At 43.4% G+C, this 25761-nt stretch overlaps 2 protein-coding genes across 2 annotated transcripts in view; both read right to left on the bottom strand.

The window, feature by feature from the left end:
* LOC133450760 (rap guanine nucleotide exchange factor 1-like) overlaps positions 1–12147 on the bottom strand; it is a 29019-nt gene extending 16872 nt beyond the window's left edge. The window contains exons 1-6 of the mRNA XM_061729616.1: positions 12004–12147; positions 11752–11882; positions 7617–7828; positions 6567–6723; positions 6219–6454; positions 2756–2888 (exon numbers count right to left, since the gene is read on the bottom strand). Coding sequence (XP_061585600.1) covers positions 2756–2888; positions 6219–6454; positions 6567–6723; positions 7617–7828; positions 11752–11882; positions 12004–12031 — 897 coding nt within the window. The 5' untranslated portion in view covers positions 12032–12147. The remainder of the gene's footprint in view (positions 1–2755; positions 2889–6218; positions 6455–6566; positions 6724–7616; positions 7829–11751; positions 11883–12003) is intronic.
* A 5140-nt stretch (positions 12148–17287) lies between these two features.
* dnm1b (dynamin 1b) overlaps positions 17288–25761 on the bottom strand; it is a 50759-nt gene continuing 42285 nt past the window's right edge. The window contains exon 23 of the mRNA XM_061729615.1: positions 17288–20526. Coding sequence (XP_061585599.1) covers positions 20466–20526 — 61 coding nt within the window. The 3' untranslated portion in view covers positions 17288–20465. The remainder of the gene's footprint in view (positions 20527–25761) is intronic.

Genomic DNA, 25761 nt, shown 5'->3' with positions numbered 1-25761 from the left:
AGTACTGGAGTTGAGGGGGGATGAGGGGGGGTGGCATCCCCCCCTGAAATAAAAACGGTCCAAATCACCCCCCCTGTAAAACTGCCATCCCCCCTTTCCATCCCTTATGTCATTTCATCAATGAATGTGGTTTTACTGCTATTTCAACATTTAGAGTCATCACCAGAAAAATAACACCAGAAAAATAACTTATTTGACAAGTTTCACCTGTTTAAAGTAGATTTTCACTTGAAATAAGTAGAAAAATCTGCCAGATTTATCTTCTCATTACAAGCAAAGAAAATCTTGTTCCACTGGCAGATTTTTCTACTTATTTTAAGTGAAAATCTACTTGAAACAGGTGAAAATTGTTGTTTTTTCCAGTGATGAGTTTTGTTTTAAGTGTAATGAGATTTTCTTTTTACTAAAATAAGACTTTTTAACTAGAAATAAGACAAATATTCTTGTTAAGATTTTGAGTTTTTGCAGTGATCCATTTTACTTATCCTGTGAAGGACAGAGTCATATTGATAAGTTCAGAAAAGTGTTTTTTATTGTTGTGTTTTGATGTATTTGATGTAAGCCCAGTGGATATTTAAAGCTTACAGAAGGCTGCATTTAACTGCTGCTATGTCATTCCTGCAGTATTTCTGCAGGTGTTTTGGTCATTGCTATTATTTATAATATATTATATTATTTGTAATCAGCACAAATTATCTGTATCCATATGATAAAATCCACCATCCCCCCTGATTTTCTTTTACAACTCGAGTACTGCTCATACGTGACCTCGCTCATCTGCAGTAATTAATGAGGAGGTCATGCTGACGTTTATTTACAGCATGAAACCTCTCAGGAACGTTCCAGGGGTCCGTTTCACAAAGCGAGATAACTCATGTGCAGAATCTGTTACCGTGGTAACTAAATCTGGGAAGTAAACCTGACCAAGAGCAGGTTCACTTCAACAAACCCTGAGTAGCTTTCTGTCTCGTCCCCTTCGTGAACCTGAAACCAGCTCAGGTTTACCAGACAATCCATCATATAACGTATACATATAACATTTTAGACGTCTGAACGACATGTTGCATTTACGTCAGAAAAATACATCAATGATCAGAGTAAATTTTAATGCTGTCAGATCAGACTTGTAACTGTGACATCCTGATGGTCTTTAAAGAGTGTTGGTTCTTTTTTTGTCACAGTCACATATGATCCTTCCAGGCATCACAAATATTGCGTATACTTGCATACTTCAGACTTAATACCTCAGGTTAATTATAAAAGTTCATATTTACTTGCAAATGTTAGTTTTGTTAATCACGACATGGATACTGAACTATTATATTTTATTACATTAGAAAGTGGATGAGGCAGAAGTGTTTATGTAATAATTGATCGGGGGTCATGTTCTAGTCTCTGGAAAGATCCTGGAGACAACTTGTGTTCTAATAGACGCTTTATAAATAAAACTGAACTGAACTGAATTTAATATGTGTTTGTATTCATCAAATGATTGCAGTAGTATGTTCAGTTCTAGCTGAGAAAAATAGGACGAGGTAACTCAAAGGCAAGTTGACTGAACCAACTCTGAACACCTGAAACCCGGAGTTCTTTGAGTCCGAGTTAATTTTTGGACCCGTAGTTCTTTGAATCCCAGTTTGTTTTTTGGACCCGGAGTTCGTTTGTTGGACCTCGTTTGTGAAACAGCTCCCAGGACTGAGACCTCATGTGGTTCTGGTTTTTGTTTCCGTTTCGACCAACATAATGGCTTGTGAAAACTAAAAGGGGACACATTATAGAGACAAAAAAGAAGAAGAGGGAAGAAATCACTTCTTTGTGTGCTGAGGAGGACCGTGTCAGTTTGATTGAGGCTACCTCAGTCTGAAAATACTTCAGTGAGTTGTTCAGATCAGCTGGGAACTGTGACATCACATATCCAGAATCATTCAGAATCCCCATCTTTAGCTCCTCCCACAAATGCATCCACTACACTGAGGAGTTGGCCAGCACAAAGGTTCAACACCAATTTCAAGAGACAATCCCTGTAGAACAGGTAGGTGGAGTCAAGCTGAGTATCTGGCTCCACCACCTTAAACATCAGTTGCTATGAACAGAGCTGTGAATACTTGGTCTAATTGTTACTGTATCTCTGTGCAGTTTGGACCTCAATTTGTCAGAGACACGTATGTTTCCTTTCATGTACACACTATACAGATGCAGAGGACTTTGGTGCCACTAGAGGGCCCCCAAAATGCAAGGTGGGTTATTTTCTAGGGCAAAACATGGTCATTTCAAACCCTGCTGAAGAGTCTGAGTCTTTAGTCAGACAATTAAATGTCTATCTGCTCTTCCAGCTTGAGTTGAAGAATTATCAAAGACCAGCTTTAATGTGTTCATATTGGCCTGAAAGTAGCCAGAATTTTGACCGAATCTGATTTGAATCTGGACTAAATCTGGATTGAATCTGGACTAAATATGGTCTTAATCTAACTGAATATGGCCTTAACCATGCTTGAAACTGGCCTAATTCTGGCCTTAATCTGGTCTGAAATTGGACTGAATCTTGTCTGCATCCGGCCGTTTTCAGACTGAATCTGGTCTGGGGATTGTTGTTTCTGCTTGCATTCAGTTTAAGATCAATATTTTCAATGTAAAAGTCAAAAATGGGACAGAAAAACAAGACAGAACCACGCTGCAGGAAATACTTCCCATACATAATTTTCTTGGAAATGCATGTATTTACAAATGTGTGTTTAAGGAGATCAGATGTGCATACCTGTTCAAGCTGTGTGTCTGCTTCAGGCTCGTGTCTCATTGGTGCTACTATGGCAACCTTGCAAGGGGCGAGGAAGGGGACGGGGGCGGGAACCAATGATGATGAGCGCCTTTTAGGAGGCAGAGCTGGAGGACTGAGAGAGATAGACAGGTAAACACCAAATATGTGCTAATTCAATGTCAAGAGGGAGAAACAATGGTTCCATGTTAAACTGGAAAGAGCTATAAACAGATTTTCAAACAATACGTAGTTTAATGTTCTACAATGAAAACATTATTCAGTAGTGGAAAACAAGAATCAGAGGTGGACATTCCAGTCGAATTACCCCAAGATCAGACCATGTAATGCTTCACAAAACTGCTTCTGATGAAGTCAGCAGACCTCAGGAACAATGCTCTTTGGACACATGAGACGTTAGTGGAGATTTTTGGTCTTAATGTTCAGAACCGTGTTTGGAGAAAACCAAACAGCATCTCAGCAAAAACACCTCAAACTGTCAAGCATAGAGGAGTCAGAATATGGGATTGTTGGCTAAAGGCTTAAAACAAGACAAGTGGACTTCGTCAGTCCACTTGTCAGTGGATTTTTTTCAGTTCTAACAGACTGGTGTGGAGTTTTAAACCTATGTTGTTGCTATTTTATTTTATTTTTTTTATTTATTATATTTTATTAACGTACAGTACAAACAGTGACAAAAGACGACATCAGTTACAATGATATGTATCTAGGTGTGTGTGCGTGTGTGTGTGTGTGTGTGTGTGTGTGTGTGTGTGTGTGTGTGTGTGTGTGTGTGTAAATAATATAATGAAAGTAGATAAATAGATTAAGAATATTAATTTGAAAATAACTAAATAAACAAATAAATAATTATCATATAGAGTGATGTAATATAGCACGATATAATATAAATATATATAATACTATAATAGCGTAACAAAAAGATATCACCATACTATATATATAACAATATAATAATACTATAGTTTAACATCCTATGAGATTTCATAACTTAATATAATAATACACTATGAAACAATATATCATGATAATGCCAAGAATAGTGATTAGAATTAGAATTGGTAATTTATATATTGCAATGAGGGGTGAGGTCAGACCGGGGCGTATTGTTGTTATTTTAGTCAATATCCATAAACCTTAATGAATTGAAGCAACACTGGAAAGAAGAATGGCCCAAAACTCCTCCACCACCATGTGAGACACTGATGAAGCCAGACAGGAAACCATTACTTCAACTTCCTACTGCTGACTCTGATGTCTTAAAAACAATGTGAGTACCTCATCAGAACCTTCAACTGCCCCCTGAACACCTGGCAAAACACTGGCACGACTGCTCCACCTCCCTGCTGTTTGTGACTCTGTTCTGGACCCAGACCTTGTACAGCTCTAAGTTTAGGTCTAAAGAAATGGAGGATCCGCTGATAAGGACCACTAACATCTTTATTTCCTGTAAAAGAGAAGCTGGAAACCACTGAAACTGCCTGCTCTCGTCTTTCCGTCGCCCTCACTCCCACTTCTTCTGCTGCTGCTGCTAAAGTTAAAGCAGACAGGAAGTGTGCGGTGGGGGCTATGTGTTGTACTTCTTGTTTCATCCACAGTTCTATTAGTGTCCTCGCTCTAGCCTCATGGTTTTAAGACACCACTGTTTTCTGCCTGACTCAAGATCCCAGGAAGCTCACATCAGCTGATCCAGACCAACTGACCCGAAAGGGACGAGTGGACCCAGACTGATCCAGAGCAGCTGGATAATATCTTTCATATCTATCTGACAGATTCCAGTTTGTTCATGTACACGAGGTTCATTCAGAACAGTTGAGGGTCTGCTATGGTGTTCCACAGGGTTCAGTGCTTGGACCAATCTTGTTCAGTTTATACATGCAGCCATTGGGAAGTATAATCCAGAATCATAATTAGAACATCCTCTCCTGGAGTGATGCTGAAAAACTAATTGAATAGGCTCCAGCTGATCCAAAATGCAGAAGTGCGAGTGCTGACAGGAATCAACAAGAGTCTCTCCAGTGTTAGAGTCGCTCCATTGGCTACCCGTAAAATTTAGAATCCAATTCAAAATTGTATTACTTGCGTATAAAGACCAAAACGGCCTAGCTACACGATATTTGCAAGACCTGATAGTGCCTTATGTTCCTGGCAGAGCTCTCTGTTCTCAGAGTGCAGGTTTACTCGTAGTTCCTAGAGTATCCAAATGTAGATTTGGAGGACGGTTCTTCTGCTATCAGGAACCGTTACTATGGAAACAACTTCCAATCTGGGTTAAGGAGGCTGACACCACCTCCACCTTTAAAACCAAAATTAAAACCTGTCTGTTTAGTAAAGCCTTTAGTTAGTGTTCAGTAAACCTCTAATTAGTGTAAACTCTAGTGTGTTTAGGGCCAGTAGTCGTAGCTGCAGCTGCAGGACCAGACTAGAGCAGCTGGTCTGAAACAGAGCTTCATCCTAGATATGCTGCTATAGAGCTACACTGCTATAGAGCTACGCTGCTATAGAGCTACGCTGCTATGGAGCTACACTGCAGGGGGACACTAACATGATCCACTGGGCGGTGCCCATCACCCCTCCTTCTCTTTCCTTTCTCAGTTATTAATTATAAGTATCTTATAACCATCATTGTTCACCATTATTCTCTTGTGTGCATGTTTGTATAGATGCATGCTGACCTGCAGTCCCCCCCTCCGACCACCTCAGTGTCTGCTGTCTGCATTTGCTTACAGTATTTAACCAGCGGTAGACTTGTAGTTCTCGAGACTGGCCTTGGTCTCAAGACCACTTATTTGTGGTCTTGGTCTTGTCTCGGTCTCAGATAACTGAGATGTCGCTGCACACCAAGGTGACAGAATCTTGTGATCACCAGTTCTTCCCTCCTGTTAATGTACAGTTTTGCAAACTATTTGTATTTTGCATTTGATTTGATGAAATCAGTAACATTTACTATTCATTACTTGTCTGAGGTGGAAAGGGGTGTTGGAGGCCGGTTATTCTACTAGAGGACTTTGGGACTAGTTAATAGTCGTGTCAATCCTTAAAAGCACTGGAGTCAATCCTCCAATAGTGTAGAAATAGCGGTAGTGCAGTCGCCACACATATCTGATCTCAGCTGATGGATGAAAACATTTATAGTGAGTTCAACATCATCATCCACTTCTCTGTGTTATTGTGCTGCAGTTGAATACAAGCTCATTTGGAAACTAGCTGAACCAGGATGGAGCTGATGTTCTACAATCATGCAGGATCAGGACATTACTAGGTTTTATTCTTGTCTCGGTCTCGGTCTTGAGCTGAACTAGTTTTGGTCTTGGTTTAGGCGGTCTTGACTACACGTCTAACCAGACAGATCCAGCGTGCACCAGACCAGCTGACCCAGACTTGCAGCCCTAGACTGATCAAGACCAGACCAGAACCTCTAAAAAAGATCTCTCACGTGACTCACTTCAGTCCTGGTGGTGGGGTCACATGGAGGAGGGGCATGACAGGTTTTGGAGGAGCTAAGTCAACTTCCTCCTCTCCTGTTGTCTCCATCTTTAATCCCCCATCATTTTCTGCGGCACTCCTGCAGGGGGAAGTTTTCTCGGTTGTCTTCTGATCACCAAACAATCCTGACTGCGATTGAACAGGAGATGAGGGGGCGGAGCATTCCCGTCTCTCTCCAGCGAGTCGAACAAGTTCCTGACGGACCAGAGAAAACTAAAGCTATTAGATCGCAGCTCAACGGAAGGCTATGGACAGGATGATGGGACACTGACAGGGAGGAGGACGATGAGAGCTGAAACATTCTCACCTTGACATTGTTCAGCACCCCCCTGATCACCGTGGTAACGCTCTCTGTGGACTCTTTGTTGTCATGGGAGACGCCCTGTAGGATCACCTGATCAACCCAGTTAATCAGGTGGGCCAGTGAACGGTAGAGACGGGTGAGACAGGCAGAGATGGATTTCCTGTAAGGAGGAGCGATGGGATGAGGAGACGTACGGTGGCCGACAAGGGCCAAACGCACTGCAACGGCCTAATGCATCTCAGTTAAGGAAAACAGCTTCAAGTACAGAAACGATTCAAATTCATAAACTCAAAATGAGGTACAAAAAGAGGAACGTGGTGCAAATGAAAAAACGTGCTGCAAAAAACAAAGACAAATGCAGCATCATCAAACGCTGCAAATAGAGAAACGATGCAAAGCACAAAACAATAAAAACAAGAAACCATCTTCAAAAACCATCTTCTCGGCGTAACAGCTCAATGGACAGACACACGGGATGTAGAGAGAGACCGAACAGCTGACTGAACCACAGTGTTTACATCCATTACGAAACGTTTCTTTATTATATTTTAGACCAGACGATACAATGTACAGCGTTGTACAGTGATATAAACATCGTATATAAATATAGTCAGATAAAAATCACATTACCGTTCCCGCTGTATGTTTAAACCATGGATGTAAACACTGTGGTTCAGTCAGCTGTTCGGTCTCTGTTACGCTGAGAGCGCCCCCTGCAGGTTTGGAGCACTTCCGGTTGTAGTGACCGGTTATGAAGCATTTTTCTTTTGAAGATGGTTTCTTGTTTTATATCGTTTTGTGCTTTGCATCGTTTCTCTATTTGCAGCGCGTTTGATGATGCTGCATTCGTCTTTGTTTTTTGCAGCACGTTTTTTCATTTGCACCACGTTCCTCTTTTTGTACCTCGTTTTGAGTTTGTGAATTTGAATCGTTTCTGTACTTGAAGTCGTTTTCCTTAACTGAGACGCATTAGGCCGTTTCAGTGCGTTTGGCCCTGGTCGGCCACCGTAGAGACGCTCTGATGACCACCTTCACACACCAAATGGAACGTACCTGTTCCGCAGGTGTGGCTCCAGTTGCACCAGAATCTGAACGGCCTCCAGGACTCCACCAGAGGCTCCGCCCAGCAGGCCGCCCACCATAGACTGGTCTAGGGCCAGTTTGTTCTCTCCAGGTCTGTCCACTCCCAATCTGTCCACCAGAGCTTTGAAGTACTGCAGAGATGTGACGACGGCCTGCTGCTGCTCTGATAACAACCCTAGTGACTGAAAAACACAAAATAATAATCGTCCCATTAGCCCACGCTGCTTATCCGGTCATAGTGATGTCACCAATCTACATAACTGACTATATCTTGATGAACACTAGTGGTTAACTAAAGTCAGCTAACTTGAACTAACTTTGACTTGATTAACACTGGTGGTTAACTGGAATCAGCAAACTTTAACTAACCTTATCTAGATAAACACTGGTAGTAACTAATGCCACTTTTCCACTAGTCCCGCCTCAGCCCGGCTCGGCACGGCTCGGCGCGGCTCCACCCGTTTTGTCCCCGTTTGTTTTTCCACAGCCAGGTGAGAAGTGGGCAGGTTGTGGTGAAGCTGCTGTGACGTACTCGATTGCGCAACACCTTTGTTTGTGTCGGCGCAGATGAGAAATCAGCTGGAGCCGCGAATGGCTGAGAGTAAAACAGCCCGTCTACATCCCTTTTTTAATTCTCTCCTCAGCCACCAGGTTTATGAACATCTGCACCTCAGAGTTGGATCACCAAACAGACATTTGTGCTGTATAATAAAATCGCTGCGAGTCGCCTCGCGCTGACTCCCGGTTCCTGATTCAAACGTTTGACGTCCCCGCCCCCCGACCAATCAGAGGCGTGGAGGGTGGTGACGGCCCCGCCCCCCGACCAATCACTGGCGCGGAGGGTGGTGACGTCGGAAATAGTCCCTGCTCAACCCTGATAGAACCTCGCCAGAATGGTTACAGAAAAATGTATCGGCTTGGAGCGGCTCTACCCGCCTCAGCACGAGTGCAAAAGCGCAAAACGGGGCCGTGGCGGGTAGAACCGAGGTGAAGCGAGACTAGTGGAAAAGTGGCATAAGTTCAGCTAACTTTAACCAACTTTAACTTGAACTACAAAACCAGTATCTAAGTGACTATTTCTGTCTAAAGTCGTGTAGAAAGCTATTTTGTAATCAATCCAAGACAATTCTTAGAACGCTTAGAGGTTTGACATGTTTTGTCTGGTTTTAAATCTTGTCACAAGAGACAAAATACATCTTTTAAGAGTTTTTACTTGCGTCTCACTGCTGACTCAGGGATCTGTTTGCAGGCTTTGACATTGAGGATCACAAGATTCTCTTGGCTTGGCAAGTTTGTAAAAGAGTTTCACTTTTACATTCCTTTCAGTCAAACCAGAGAGAAAATATTTTATCTTCCTTTTCTGCAGCTACTGTCATTGTGGAATTCCCCAAGGCTGTTTTATGGGACCTGTGCTGTTTTCACTGCACGTGTTTAGAGAGCTTTATATTTTCTTCCATAGATTTTCTGAGGATATCCAGATTTGTTTACCCATTAAGTAGGACACTACAACCTCAGTTTGAACCGATTTTCCACTCGTGCGACTATTTTTTGGATCGGGCCAGATTTTGACCCAATCGTTGGTCGTGCCTCGTGCAGTAAACGTGGGGTAACGACGAGATTAACACCTCACGACGAGCTCCCGATCACAAATTGCAAGAAAATCAAGCGTGTTTGAAATCCTGGTCGCTCCTTGTGAAGGAATCACACAGTTGAAGCAGCTCCGACCCGATAGGACTCATCCTTTCACAGAGAGCATGCGCTATCTCTGATGTCACGTCTAAAACTATTATATGTAGTTAAAAGTGTTGCAAATTCACATTACAAATAATGTTTTAATAGCAGAAAAAAAAGACCGCATTTCCCACGTCTGCCCAGCCAATTCCTTGTCCAATCACGACGTTGTCTGATCTTTTTTCATTTATCATCCCACAGAATGGCACAAATTGCCAAGGCAGCGCGTTTGTTTTTGCTGAGCATCTTTGGTGTCTCCCACTTCGGGGTTCCTCCTATTCCACTTCTTTTTGATGTTGCAGTTCCAGTAACAGAAATCCGACGTGAGGATTATGAACGTATAGTGTGAGCAGACGGAGCATCAGAGCATCGGGTTGTACAGTGTGAGACCATAAATCGTGGGCTGCGAACTTTTGAAATCAGTGATCTAGTCGTGCAGTTTGAGATGGGGCTGAATCAAACGATTTAAAATATCGCACAGTGTATGCCCAGCTTTAGTGAACTTAAAACCTGGCTCAACTTTCAGTAAAAATAATAAACCTAATGACTTGGTCTGGAGAGTTCGATCTGTTGGTTCTCTGGCTTCATGATGTTGCTCTGTTGTCAGATATCTGGCAGGGGGATTAAGCTGCATAAACGGATCAGTTCAGTTGCTGAATTAAATTGTTTTTCACTGCCAAGGTGAAGCCCTACATCCCTTCAAAAGACCTGCAGGCAGGTGCTCATATCTGTTTTACTTCTTGATTAGAACCAGACAGGAAAGAATGTTGGACCCAAACTTGGCCCACATCTGCAGTTTTCTTTGGTTCACAGATATGGACCAGTTCTTTGTTTTCTTTGTGCCTTTGGGCCACATTGGGCCCACACAACACTTCCCAAAACTTATGAACTTTAGGATTCATTTGGCCCACGGGACACTTGCAAGCCCCATCACTGGGCAAAAAGTGTGGAAAATAGCCCAGATTACGCCCCAAAATCTACCATCTGGGACTTATTGCTGTGGTCTTTATTTTTCTCAAGATCAGTTTGCACATAGTTCAGAACGCAGCAGCTTGTATTCTAACTAAGATGTAACATTATGTATATCAGTCCACTTCAGGACCCAGACTTGAGAAAGTGGAGGATTTGGGGCAACACTGGCCTGACCCTGACGCTTCTGGCTGGTGAGAAAGACCAGGGGCCTTATGTACAAAAAGTGGCGTACGCACAAAATACATGCGTATGCCACTCTCCATGCTCACCGTCGGTGTCGGATGTTCAAACAGTGAAATGAACGTGGAAAGTTGTGGTCCTCCATGCACAAATCATGTCTGTCGTACGCACATTTCTGAGGTTTTGTCCGTTGGCGACACTCACTGGTGATGCAGTGAAGTCCAGAATATGAGGGAACGTAACGTCAACAATAAGTTCACGACCACACATGAAGAACACGACAGTCGCCACATCACCAGATAACACGAGTAGGGACGGGAATCGAGAACCAGTTCTTGTTCAGAAACGGTTCCCAATGTTTCTCCCACGAGGGGAGTTTTTACCTGCCATTGTTTATGTTATGTTTATGTAATAATTGCTCGGGGGTTATGTTCTGGGTCTATGGAAAGATCCTAGAGACAACTTCTGTTGTAATAGACGCTATATAAATAAAATTGAATTGGAAAATTTCAATTCCTTGGAATTGTCTGCAAATTTTGTAAACGATTCCCGTTTCGATTCCAGTGGGGACAAATGACGTCATCACGCATGTTGCATAGCTTACGCACATTGCTGTTGCCAGCAGTCAACAGTAAACATGGCACCCAAGTTTGGTTACATTTCAGTAAAAAAAGACAACAACAGGGAACTTGCAATACTTGCCAAGTGAATATTTCATCAAAGAGAGGAAATACTACCAACATGCTAAAACATTTGCGCACACAGCAGCAATAACAATCAATAGATGTCACGTTTTTGATCCGCTCTGGACCAACGTCAGTCATTCTCAACCCGGCAGCAGCAGCAGCAGCAACGTTAGCATGTCCTTGCCTAATAATATAATAATACTGCAGATAACTAATTAACTAATTGGCCCCATTCATGTCCTTTTTTTCCAAATGAGAATCGATAAAGAACTGAATCTTTAAGCAGAATCGAAAATGGAATCGGAATCAATTTCCATCCCTACACAGGAGTGGAACTGCAACAATCTCACAATTAACCGCATGAACACATAAAGGTAGGAGCACAACAATGTTTTTTCTAGGTCTGAAATTAGTCATTTTCATCTTGGCGTTGACGGGTCAGGGCTGTCTCCGGTTCTGATGAGGATTCCTGCTGAAACACCTGGACTGTGTTGGAGCGCTCAAGTGTGTTTGAGTGTGTGTGTGTGTGTGTGTACCTGTGGCTGCAGGTTCAGGTCCGCTGGTTTGGATCTCTGTGACGAGGGCTGTTTGATTCGCTCAAACTGTCGTGTCTGCGGTGACTGGAGCTTCTTCTTCAGCCTCAAAGTGAGGGATGCGAACTGTGAGACTGAGGAGAGCATCACCGTAAACTCCTTCAGCTAAACGAGGCTTCTGAAGTGGGGGTGGAGTAGCAGGAAGTGTGTTTTTTATCCGCTGCTGCTAACAGTTAGAGTGTGAGGAGAACTTACCTGTCTTACTGTCGGTTCTGGAGGACATGACTGCAGACAGACACGTGTGACGGCCGACCCGTTGATCCTCCTCAGCCCCGTCACTTGGATCTGAGCATTTGTGTCAATGTCGGCCTCTCCTACGCTCTTCCTTCCTCCTTCTCTTCTTCCTCTTTCTGACTGACTGAAGAGAAACTCTGGTGACAGTGGTGGGGGTGTGTGTGTGTGTGTGTGTGTGTGTGTGTGTGTGTGTGTGTGTGTGTGTGTGTGTGTGTGTGTGTGTGTGTGTGTGTGTGTGTGTGTGTGTGTAGCATCAGCATTCTGTAGCTCCATCTGCTGGCAGCCAACACAAAACACACCACTGCCCTCATATCCCCAGTCCAGGATCTTTGACCTTAGCCCAGTCGTGATTCTTTTCTCCACAATAGATCTTCTAACAAATGGAAACCCTGACAGATCCCATAAAACAGCAACAGACCATTACTGTGAGGATTTTGCAGACCACTTCAGGGGTAAAATTGATGACATTAGATCCAGTCTTTTATCTCAACAGATTTTAACTCTTAACACACCTGGATCAATGCTTTTACCTGAGGAAACACTGGAGAGTTTTGCCTTGGTTGATACGGGGACACTTTGTAGAGTTTTCTCCAAGGTAAAGCCCACAACCTGCCTTTTAGACCCCATTCCCACACCGTTTTTTAAAACACTCTATGGGTTCTTTGAGGAACAGCTTTTGTATTTGGTCAACTGCTCTCTTCAGACGGGTGCCTTCCCCGCCGCCTTTAAAACGGCGGTGGTGAAGCCCCTTCCGAAGAAGAGTGGGTTGGACCCCAATGTTTTAAATAACTACCGGCCTGTATCCAACTTACCGTTTTTAAGTAAAATTTTAGAAAAACTTGTTTTTAATCAAGTGAATGAATTTTTAAACTCAACACACATTTTAGAGGCTTTTTAACCATTTAAGTGTCTTAATGGTCTTGGGCCTTCTTATTTGTCTGCACTACTTTTACCCTATCAACCCTCACGGACCCTGAGGTCCTCCGGTGCTGGCCTTTTAACCATACCAAAAGTTAGAACCAGGACATACGGGGAGGCGGCATTCAGTTTTTATGGTCCCCGATTGTGGAACAGCCTCCCGGAGAACCTCAGGGCCGCAGAGACTGTTGATGTTTTTAAAAAGAGGCTCAAGACCCATCTCTTTAATCAGGCTTTTACAGTTTTTCTCAATTGGTTTGGTACATTTCTCACATCAGAATTGAAATTCTCAAAAGTTCTTGTTCAGTTTTCACATCATCATGCCATTTGTGCAGATGAAAAAGGCAGTTTCTCATGGCATTGAACAAATTGCAAATGCTTTTGTCCATCCATGCAAATGATTGTGTACAATTCTCAGTTTTTTCGTACATTATCAATTGCTTTTGTCATGCTAATCAAAATGCTTTGTTATAGGAATCTATCAAATAGTCTCTTTCCCCAAAACATTTAGGCTATAGTTCATCATATAAGTCTTCACATGCAAAATGATTTACCAAGCCATCATAACATGTCAAGCATATATACATTTCCATAAGACATTTGTCTGTAAATATGATCTAAATTGGTAAATTCCTCCCAGGTGAATCTAGACTTTCTCTAATGAAAAGAGTTGATCAACCAATGATCGACAGTTTTCTGAATGAGCTCAAGGGAGCATCTCATGAACAATCTACTGGGGAGTATATAGGTAACCAGAGCACAATAGAAAGTTACAATGTCTGACAATGGAAGGACAACAGCCAAGAAGAAGGAGAGGAAGAGGGGTGAGGCTGCGTGGTGGAGGAGTAGGAAGAGGAAGAGGCAGAAGAGGCGGACACATGCGTGTTCCTGATGAAATCAGAGCAACACTTGTAGACCATGTTTTGAATCATGGGCTGACTATGGCTTATTGGACATCGAGCCACCATTGATGTGCCAGGCCAAAGGGGTGGCAACATAACTATGTGTGCCGCAATATCAGATAACGGTGTGCTGACACACATTCCACTGATGGGTCCATACAACTCTGAACGTCTAATAGCATTCCTAGACACTTTGTACAGGGATCATATCCTAGGTGGCCCAGCCGAGAATATGGCCCAGCCCAAATATGCCATAATATGGGACAATGTAAGCTTCCACAAGTCAAACCTAGTAAGGCAGTGGTACGCAAACCATAACAGAATGGTGATGGAGTTCTTACCACCATACTCCCCATTCCTCAACCCCATTGAGGAATTTTTCTCAGCCTGGAGGTGGAAGGTGTATGACCGAGAGCCACACACACAAGTGACCCTTCTGGCTGCAATGGATGCAGCATGCCAAGACATTACTGCAGATTCCTGCAGAGCATGGATTAGGCATGCAAGAAGATACTATCCACGCTGCCTTGCACGGGAGGACATCAGGTGTGACGTGGATGAGAATTTGTGGCCTAACAGACAGGAACGGGAAGAAGCTGAAGATCAGGATTGAGATTAGAATTTGGGGAGTTGTTCATATTTTTTTGTTTACCGACTGTATGACCTATGTTTATATTTTTGACCTATGTTTACACTTACGTATTGTATTTCACCTTTGTTATGTGCAGTGCTGTCTTTTTTTTTCTTTACGGACTGCAATGTCAATGTTTGCCAATGAAGAAGTCATTCTGTAAATGTGAATCTTGTCTTTTCCAATCAATCTTACACGTATACATTATATGAGGTCAAATGTACAACACTTGTCATCACACCTAAACCACATTTTACATCAACATGTCCCTTCAAAGTGCCTTCAATTGCCAACATGACTAATTAATTTGACTGTCTTATCTGTACACAATGACACAATGATTAAACATTCTGATGGCACTGACAAGTATATTGACACAAAAACTTGCTTTTGAGGGATGGACTAAGGATTTTGAGCAAGAGACTGGCTTTTGCAGGTGATCCACAATGTTTTGCTATTTGTTCAAACTGTTTTGAGAAATGCACTTGATCTTCTGCAAATTGCAAGATTGATTGGAAAAATGTACCAAAGTGATTGAGAAAAACTGTAACTGACTCATTTAACTCTTTTACATTTCTTATGCTCACCCTTATTTTTATTGAATCTTACTGCTCTGTTTTATATTTAGTTTATCCTTTCTTATCGTATTTTATTTTTGTTTAATCTCAATGTTTTATCTTAATATTTTAGTTGTTATTTATGGTCTATTTTATACATTTTACTGTCTTATTATTTTAGTTTTTAATGTCTTACTTTCTAGACATACTTTTAGGATTTTATGTTTGTATGTTTTATGTTTTTATGTTTTTTTATAAACTCCTTTAATGTATCTTATCCTGTTTTCTTGTAGCTTTTAGCTCCAGTGTTTCCTCATGGGGAGCCTCCATGCTGGGAGTGACTCTGGCCTGCAGGGGGTCGTCCTGGGGGGTCGTCCTGGCCTGGATGGTTCTGGAGCTCTGCACCACAGCTTCACCGCTGTGGTGTGGACTCCTCTTTCCGTCCGGGCCGGGATGGTCTCTGTGGGCCCCCCCCCCTTGTAGCTGCGGGCTATGAGACCTCCTGGCGTGGACAGCTCCCTGCTGTTACGTTGCGTCACCTGGATCCTCTGTGCCTAGCCATGTCTACACCATGTGTCTGTGTGTGTGTCTGTGTGTATAACCTAGGTGAATTGTAGTGTGCTTGTGTCTGCGGGGGGGGGGGGGGGGGGGGGGGGGGAAGCATTAATAAGTTTTATGTTTGTTTGCTTTTCTTTTTTTTTTCTGTTAAGCACTTTGTGTTTCATTATTTGTATGAAAAGTGCTATACAAATAAAGTTTGATTTGATTTGATTTGATTTGATTTGATTTGGTCCCTAAGCCAAGAGTGGTCCTGGTTCTGAGCCATGTTGTACCTGAGCCTGGTTCCAGGTCTGGTTCTGGTTCTGATTCTAGCCACATGAGTGTTTGACATGACTGTTTAAGCTCTTGTTAAAGCTCAGAACAATCCCATGAAGTTTCCAACAGGGGATGCGGTCCCTCCCTCCCAGTTCCCCATAATTAGAACATCCTCTCCCAGAGTGATGCAGAAAAACTAATTCACGCGTTTGTATCTTCTAGACCAGATTACTGTAATGTGTTATTAGCAGGATGTCCAAGTAATTCTCTGAATCTCCTCCAGCTGATCCAAAATGCAGCAGCACGAGTGCTGACAGGAATCAACATGAGAAACCACGTCTCTTCAGTTTTAGCCTCACTCCATTGGTCCCCGTAAAACGTAATTCAAAATTTTAATACTTGCATATAAAGCCCAAAACGCCTTAGCTCCGCAATATTTGCAAGACCTGATAGTGCCTTATGTTCCTGGCAGAGCTCTCTGAGAACAGAGAACAGTGATTCAGAGAATGAATAAATGGATGGATGGATGGATGGATGGATGGATGGATGGATGGATGGATGGATGGATGGATGGATGATGGATGAATGGATAGATGGATGGATAAATGGATGGATGGATAAATGGATGGATTGATGGATGGATAAATGGATGGATGGATGGATGGATGGATGGATAAATGGATGGATGGATGGATAAATGGATGGATGGATGGATGGATGGATGGATAAATGGATGGATGGATGGATAAATGGATGGATGGATGGATAATGGATGGATAAATGGATGGATGGATGGATGGATGGATGGATGGATAAATGGATGGATGGATAAATGGAAGCATGGGTGGATGGATGGATAAATGAATGGACGGACTGACGGATGGATGGACAGACTGACCGATGGATGGATGGATGGATAAATGGATGGATTTATGGATAAATGGAGGGATGGATGGATGGATGACTGATGGATGGACAGACTAACAGACAGATGGTCTGATCTCTGAGGCAGGGCCGTAGAAAGGGAGTGTTTTTGTAGTTCAGTGAGTCTTCACGCCGCTAACGGCGGTGGTTGCTAGGTTGTAGCCGTGTTTTCACCAATGTGTTCACGAGCTGCCCCGAGTTCTCCCTCAGACGGTCCCGATGTGCCCTTGCTTTCTTTGTGTCTGTGGCGAGCGCTGCTCCCCGCTCACTCTGCCCTTACTGGTTACCTTCTTCAACCAATCACACTCTAATCACGCCCACAGTCACTGATCGCAACTTAGACCTAGTAGAAACACCCTAGAATACTAGTAGAATTATTCGTATTCAAGATGTGAGACAAAATGGAAATATTTTTAAAACACTGCCACCTGGAGTCGAGAAACACTGGACAGAAGACATCTTTAATTTGTCACAAAGAAGAAACGGAACTCATCATCCTCATTCACATAACTTTATTCAAGTAAACATGTTGGCCCTGATACACAACAAAACTGCAGACACATGCACACGCACACGCACGCGCACACACACACGCACACACACACACACACGCGCACACACACACACTTACACTAGAGTGTGGGCCACTGCATATCTCAGTGTGGTAGATACATGACATTTGATATTTTGTACAATTAAGATTCATATAGATACTTTAGATACAGTATTTCACAGAGGGGGTGTACATGAGTACAGGTGTGTGTGGGAGGACGAGTTGCGCTCACCTCGCTGCCGCAGAGATGTGCAACACTTTACTTTGACACACAACCTTCACAAGCACTCAACAGCTTACTGGGCATGCTATCACAAATGTGAACAGATAAAACACTGCACAGCTACAAAACACATCCTGCTGCCATGGTGATTGCACTTAATGCTCTGACAAAGTTAGCTAATGCTAACACTAATAGTAGCACTGCTATTCAGCTGAGCTCAGCTATGAGCTAGGCTAATGCTAATACTAATGCTAGCACTGAAAAGCAGCTTAGGGCTAGGCTTATGCTAACATTAATGCTATGAATGTTATTCAGGTAGCACTGTTATGCAGCTAGGATAATGCTTACACTAATGCTAGCGCTACAATGCCGCTGAATGAAGCTCAGAGCTTGGGTAATGCTAACACTAATGTTAATGGCTATTCAGCAAAGCGCAGGAATGAGCTAAGCTAATGCTAACACGAATGCTCTGAATGTTATTCAGCTGAGCACAGCTATGAGCTAAGCTAACGTTAACACTAATGCTAGCACTGCTATTCAGCTGAGCATAGCTATGAGCTAGGCTAATGCTAACACTAATACTTGCACTGTGATGCAGCTGAGCACAGCTATGAGCTAAGCTAATGCTAACACTAATGCGTGCACTACAATGCAGCTGAATGCCGCTCAGAGCTTGGCTAATGCTAGCAGTGCAATGCAACTAAATGGAGCTACAAGCTAGGCTAATACTACACAACCACATACACAAACATAGAGCAGGTAGATCAACAGTTACAGTTCAAAGTCATCAATAAAAACCAACATCAGCTGCAAATGTAAATACTGGTCAAAGCTACAGATGTTACACTTGTGATGATTGTAGATGATGTACCTGAGGCAGTTTAATGCCTATGATTATTGCAGGTATGACTACAGGCGCAACATCGGGTCACAAAGTTCTAATCTAATGTACTTAGCAGTTTTATCGGTAACAAAACAATATTTCCAAATGAGCCTGAGTTCATCAAAGATTTAGGGACCCAAACACAAACACCAAAACATTGAATTTCGACATGTTTTACACACTTCCATGCAACAATTACATCATCATTTTCAAGTAAAAACAACATTTTGACCAGATCACTACACTGAGACTTTCCTGGTTACAGGCTTCCATGAGCAGGGGTCCAGGGTTGTTTTATTCTGTCAGAATTTATCAGAATGAGTGTAAGGTAACGGTAGTTAGCATCACAGGTCAGTACGACATAGGCTAAGCTAAAATAAATAACTTGTGGTAACTGATCTAAGAATTGTTCCAACCAGCTGCCATTCTTGTTCATTCCACTTATTTGTGCAGTTTTGGATTAACTGGAGGTTGGACAAAGGCAGCTCCTGCTAAGAAGGTAATGACCAAGTCTCCTTCAAAAGCATTCTTCAGAACCCTGTGGGTGATGTCTCAGAGGATTTGTCTGGTTGCTTTTATAGAGTCCATGGATAGGCACAGCACGGCCCAAAAAATCTGGTTCTGCTCTTGTGTAAAGGCAGAAGATCATATCACTTTCTTAATTCAGGTTTTGCATCAACATGGTTTCTATGTTCATGTTGCGTCAAAACTGTCAAAGAATGATTACATCACCTCATAATTCTGCTAATGTCCCTTCCAAAGTTTAAGCACTGTCATGGATTCACAAAGACTGAAAGGAACAACAAGAACCCAGTTGTACAGCTAGTTGTAGCCTCTGAGGTTTCAATCTGGACCACTGCCAATGGAAACTGTTGGTACCAAAGCTCCACCTGATGGCGCTAAAGAAACCCAGCTGCTACATCAGTCTACAGCAGGGGTAGGCAATCATGGTCCTCTAATGCCACTGTGCTGTCTGTTTTAGATGTGTCCCTGCTTCATCACACCCTGAGTGACTGTACTTAGCAAAGTTGTGCAGACGTTGAAAAAAAGCGGATGCTGACCATTAATTAGAATCAGGTGTGTTGATGCAGGGAACATCTAGAGCATGCAGGACAGTGCACTCGAGGACCAGGGTTGCCTACACCTAGTCTTAGTCTCCAATCAGGAAAGAGAAAATTCTTCCCCTCTCACACGGTTCACCTATTGATGCCAACTGGAACCAGCCGGAACAGGACACTTCACCCATCAAGAACCAGTAAACCATAACAGGAATCAGTTGGACCCCTGGAACCAGTTAGAACCAGTTGAAAGTGGCTGAAATGGGCTATTGCCCCCATGGGAGACCCGCAATATCCAAAGGGAACCAGCTGGAGCTCCTTGGAACCATTTAGAAGCAGCAGGTACATGTTAGCACCATTGTGAAAGAAAACAGGTTGTTATGGTAAGGACAAGCTAAAGGAGGCCGGATCTTCCTGGACCTCGTAAAAACCAGGCAGAACCAGCTTGATCAATAAGACTCCAGTTGTAATTGGTCAGATCCAGGTGGTAGTTTAAGAGTTGGGGGAACAGTTAGCAGTAAAACAGGATGTTTTAAACACATAACTTTACAGCTGCAGGTGATAAATCAATCAATAAATGGATACACAATATATACTATATGGATACACTATATTAGAACTGTTATCTGTACTTGACCATGTGAATAAACATCTGGAATAATCTTAGCTTTATACAGAGGAGACACCAAGGAGGAGGAAATAACAATCAAGGAGCTGAAGGGGACAGTCAGCAGGTCTGCATATCCAGAGAGAAGTGAGACATATTCACATGTTTGACGTCTCTAAGTCTTCAGTATGTTAGTGTGTGTGGGGAGACAGGTTGGCTGATGGGGGACACGCCTTGTCCCGCCTGAAACTTCTGCCGCCTCGGCGCCGGTTCACAGGTCGTTAACGAGCGAATAATTATCATCATCACTGACAAAGGTTCAAAGAAACACAAAAACACACTTTCTCCAGTTTAACCGTCAATGGAGGACTGGGGGCTTTCTCCATGGGCGGGGCTACCTTTAGTGGGACGACTGGGAGAAAAAGGACAGCAGACAAACATAAAGAAAGAGAAAAAAGAAAAGAGTAAGTCAAAAAGAACTCAGAAAGAGGAGGTTATACCATTAAAACAGAACCGACTACGGTTGTGCAAAAGTTAGTACGGCTCTTTTAATCTTATGTTGTTTTTATTGCGTGTGAATGCATAAAAAATAATGAGATCATACTCAGCCCTTCGGAAATATAACCTCGTATGGGCTCTATTTCCTAAACATTGCATCATTCTATGTGCTGCAGATGGTTTTCTGACAACTAGCTGCTGGTGGCGTTCCACGTCTAAGTGCTACAGAAACACGTTTGACATCTTCACAAGTCTTGGGTGTTTCTCCCATCATCTACGGCCTCATGTTCCTGTTCATGGCTTTCAGAAGCCTGCCCCCCCTGTCCTTGAGTGCCGATTAGTCCATTGTAGGTCCACATTCAGACGAGACCACATTCGTTCATCGGATCAGCGAGGAGTCACCAGGTTGCAACCTGAAACCAGCAACCTTTTAGTTGTGCGGCTACACTCGTAGTGAAACTTTTGTTATGTACAAATGCAGTTATGGTCAATAACCAAAAGAGGCATTTTCTGTTGGGTGCGATATCAGTGTGAAGTAAACCCTGGTAACTAGACCCTTAAACTAGACCCTTCTGGTCTAGTGTCTGGATGTAAGAGCCGCTTTCTTTTTCCACCACCTGAGGTAGACCAAAAGACATAAATAAGGAGGGACCGATCGTGTATGTCAGGGCCGTCCCCTCATTCTGTACCTGAGTCAGGAGTGTGAGAATTTAACAACTCTCTGATCACGTTGTACTTGTGCTGACTGTAGTCATAAGAACAAAGTTGAACTTCCAGCCCGTGGAAAAAAAAAAACACTGAGAAAGTGCTTGCTGCAAATGCTGCAAATGCAGGTGTATTTGGATAGTGGCTACCATAGGCGGAGCTAGAGGGGGGGCCGGGGCAGCCCCGGACCCCCTTGAAATCTGATTGCCCCCCCAAGTGCCACCCCAGATGATTGACATATCAGGGCACTGCACATGTCTTGTCGAAAGGACCCAGTTGCGTTTTGAAATCAGTGACTCCTGACTGCTATGTCCCTCCTGTACAGTAGTTGGCACTATGTACCACAAAGAGTTGTAATACACCTTATCAGGAGAAGAAGAAGAATCGCTACAGAAGAAGAGGAAGATTTGAATTAGTGTGTGTGCCAGCCATGGATCTATTATAAAACTGGATGGGACGTCAAAAATGGCCGCCCATTCATTTCAATGCATTCTGCTCAGCCAGCGCATAAGCCGAAAAAATCTCTGACTTCCGGGTTTACTTCCGCATACACTGGCCCATAGAGCATGCGCAGTTGAGTCACCTCCCATGATGCTCTGGGGCCTCCCATCATGCCCCGGGGCAATGACGCGAATATTAATATAATATGTATTAATATAATATCTTAATTAATGTATATTATTACATGTATAGTATTACATATATTATCAATGTATTAATATAATATAATTACATAATATATATTAATATAAACATCCGTGGAATGCACGGACACGGCTGTGACGTCAGCCGTGACGTCACGCCCAGAAAGAGACTTTTCTTTGACTTTTCTGGCCGTTATAAAACATTTTTGACGGATATAAAGTCCATGACTTAAAAATATAGAATACAAAGATTAGTAATTGTCGGTGATTACAGCTGGAGGTTCCTGTGAACAGTTTTAGAGGCTTCTCTTTTACTATTGCGGTCTATGGGAAAAAAGCTTTCTGGGCCCCATGGGATTTTTTGTTGCAGTACCGCGGTTGGCCACTGGGAAAAATCGGCGCGCCTTCTGACTGCCAGACCCGGGGGCTGGTGCCAGCGGTTACCCCGTGTTGACGCCCTTATTGGTCATTGGTGGGGGGGCTCCTGGTGTGGATAGATTCCCAAAATATCGTTCTTCACCTCAGCGTTAAGCCAGGTATTTATTTATGATGTTTATTTATGATGTTCATGATTATGTTTTAATATATATGTGTGCTGTGTGGGTATTAATGTGAGGACGTGTGTGAAAATGACCAGATGTGTGTTTTTAACCATGAGTGTGTGAGTTTTAATGTTAAATGTTGATTTAATTATGAAAAGTGCGTTAGAAATAAAGTTTGATATGATTTGATAGTGTTTTCTCAAAGCCGCTAGTCATGAAAAAGAGCTGAAATTCGTAACAAATACAGGAAGAAAGAAGAAGAATAACAGCGAATGAGAAAAATAATAAATACTGGATCTTTAATGATGCTGGATGACGATCTCCCGTCAGTCATTTTCAGATGTTGATTTTCATCACTTAAAGCAGCACAAAGAACTCTTTCCACGTTAAAATATCAATTTGAATTCCACTTGAAGGAATATTTGTCTACTTTATGAAGGCGTCGTATCTTCCAACAAACATACGCCACAGAGGTACAGAAGACATCACCCAATAACGTAACGATGGATGAGAGAACCAGAAGCAGAGGCCACGCCTGTCGGTGTTGCCACGGAATTGAACATGATCAATGTTTCTTTGTGCTGCTGTAACTGACCATTAGAAGCTGCGATGTGTTTCAGTGAAAACTTTCTGTCCCAGAAAAGTGCCCTGGAGACAACCATCTTACACACATGAAAGATTAGTTGTAAATATCCTAAAGTAAAGAAAAATAAAAGAAACAGAAATCTGGTATTGGATCAGAACCCAGTTTGGGCTGAAAGGAAAAAAATGGCAAAGGAACATCTCTAGCAGAGACAGAACATGCACTACCAACACATCGGGATGACAGATGGAGCCGTCAGAACCAGCAGGAAGCAGAAGAACTGTCAGAACCTGCTCGTTTGACCCAAATGAGGAACCAATGCCACAGGTCCACATGTATTAGTCAAGAGGAACCAGCTGGAACCAGTTTGGAATGGTCAGGCCCTTGCTCAGACTAAGAAAAAAATGAACATAAAGACGTAAACCCATTTAACCTGAAAGGAACCTCAGAACCTGTGACTGAAACACACCTGAACCAGAACAGTCTGGGCTCATGAGCCACAAGATTGAACCAGTAAATTATAAGTTAATACAGTAATCCCTCGTTTTTCAGGGGGGTTATGTTCCAAAAAGAACCCGTGATAGGTGAAATCTGTGAAGTTTATTTGTTTTTTTTACAATTATTATACAAGGCTTCAAATTGCGGAGATCAGCACCGCCCCACTGCGACCCGAGTTATTGGATTTTAACGGGAGAATCGGTGCAGAATGTTTTGTCGACATTATGGGTTTTGGAGAAAATTTGCAAACTTAAATTTGGCAAGCTGTTTTACATACATGTACAGTACATATTAAACCGTAACGTTATTGACACACAGGAAGTGAAGAAGCTTGGAGACTGTTTAGCCAATAAGAATGCAGAACACGATGCACAATGCAAATCCGTGAAGCAGCGAGACGTGAAAGGTGAACTACGTTATAGCCAGGGATTACTGTATTATGTTTCTGCATCTGGTTTTGCTCCAGAACCATCAATAGGATCTTCTCATGCCAAGTGAAGCCTCATTGATCTACTGCAGAACCAGGAAAAGATGACTGGAGCAAACTGGTGCCAAGCTCAACCAGTTCATCAGAACCAGTCCAAAACACATGTGGAACATCTGTGAAGCTCAGTCAGCTTCTTTGTGAGCGTTGTGTTTGAGAGTTAGAGGGCGGACTAGAATGGTGGGATGCAGGAGTCCTCTGACTATAGACAAACAACAACAGAAACACAATCATCCTCAGGTGGATGGAGAGCTCAGTCACATGGGTAAAGATGATGCAGGTTAGGGGGGGGGGGTCACATGGGGAGGACCTGATCACACACACACTCACAGAGTTAGGGAGAGACAGAGACATAGACAGCAGACGTACCGTTGGTGAACTCCTCACTGGTCACTGATAGAGATTCTGAAAGAATAACCATATATGGTCAACATGAGGGGGTGGGGCTACAGCCCAAAGAAGCAAACGCGTACATGTCACATTCTATCCTCTGCGACGCTCCTTTTGGGTGAAAACAAATGCTATAACAGCAACTGTTTCTGAAAACTCCAGTGTGATAGGAGTTCAGAGCCTTTATGATACACTGGTGTCGGGCCTGTGGTGGTGGGTGTGGTTTTGCTTCAGCTGTGTAGCAGTAGTTCAAGTGAGGGTGGGAGCCGAGTGCGGACCAGCTGAGTTCACTCGGATCAATAACATCTCCCTGTTTTTGTACCGCGACATCAGGGTCCAACAGGGGCAGAGTGCTAGGAGAGTAGAGTTTCACGCTCTGAAAAGAGCACAATCCCACAATAGAGGGAATGCGCATGACGTCACAGATGTGACTTCACAGCGGGTCACGGCCACTGAGTGGCATAAAGACTGAGTGGCAGAAAGACTGAGTGTCAGCCTAAACTTTCAGTTTGAGCAACGCAAAAACATCTCGGTTGATACGCCTCTGCAACATTGCATGGAGGAAGGGGACAGTGCCTCTGGAGTGGCAAACCGGGGTGGTGGTCCCTCTTTTTAAAAAGGGGGACCGGCGAGTGTGTTCCAACTACAGGGGGATCACACTTCTCAGCCTCCCCGGGAAGGTCTACGGCAGGGTACTGGAGAGGAGATTACGGCCGATAGTTGAACCTCGGATTCAGGAGGAACAATGCGGTTTTCGTCCCGGTCGTGGAACACTGGACCAGCTCTATACCCTCCGCAGGGTGCTCGAGGGTTCATGGGAATTTGCCCAACCAGTCTACATGTGTTTTGTAGAGCTGGAGAAGGCATTTGACCGTGTCCCTCGTGCCATTCTGTGGGGGGTGCTCGGTGAGTATGGAGTCCGGGGCCCTCTATTAAGGGCTGTCCGGTCTCTGTATGATCGGAGCAGGAGTCTGGTTCGCATTGCCGGCAGTAGGTCAGACTTGTTTCCGGTGGGGCTGCCCTTTGTCACCGGTCCTGTTCATAATTTTTATGGACAGGATTTCTAGGCGCAGCCAGGGGCCGGAGGGGATCCGGTTTGGGAACCACAGGATTTCATCTCTGCTTTTTGCAGATGACGTTGTCCTGTTGGCTTCATCAGACCGGGACCTTCAGCATGTGCTGGGGCGGTTTGAGGCCGAGTGCGACACGGCAGGGATGAGAATCAGCACCTCCAAAACCGAGGCCATGGTTCTCCATCGGGAAAGGGTGGCGTGCCTTCTCCGGGTGGGCGGAGAAGTCCTGC

Source organism: Cololabis saira, chromosome 9 (genome assembly GCF_033807715.1).
Source record: "Cololabis saira isolate AMF1-May2022 chromosome 9, fColSai1.1, whole genome shotgun sequence".
Classification (NCBI taxonomy): Eukaryota; Metazoa; Chordata; class Actinopteri; order Beloniformes; family Belonidae; genus Cololabis; species Cololabis saira.
The sequence above is the reverse complement of the archived record's forward strand: the minus strand, read 5'-3'. Positions and strand labels throughout refer to the sequence as shown.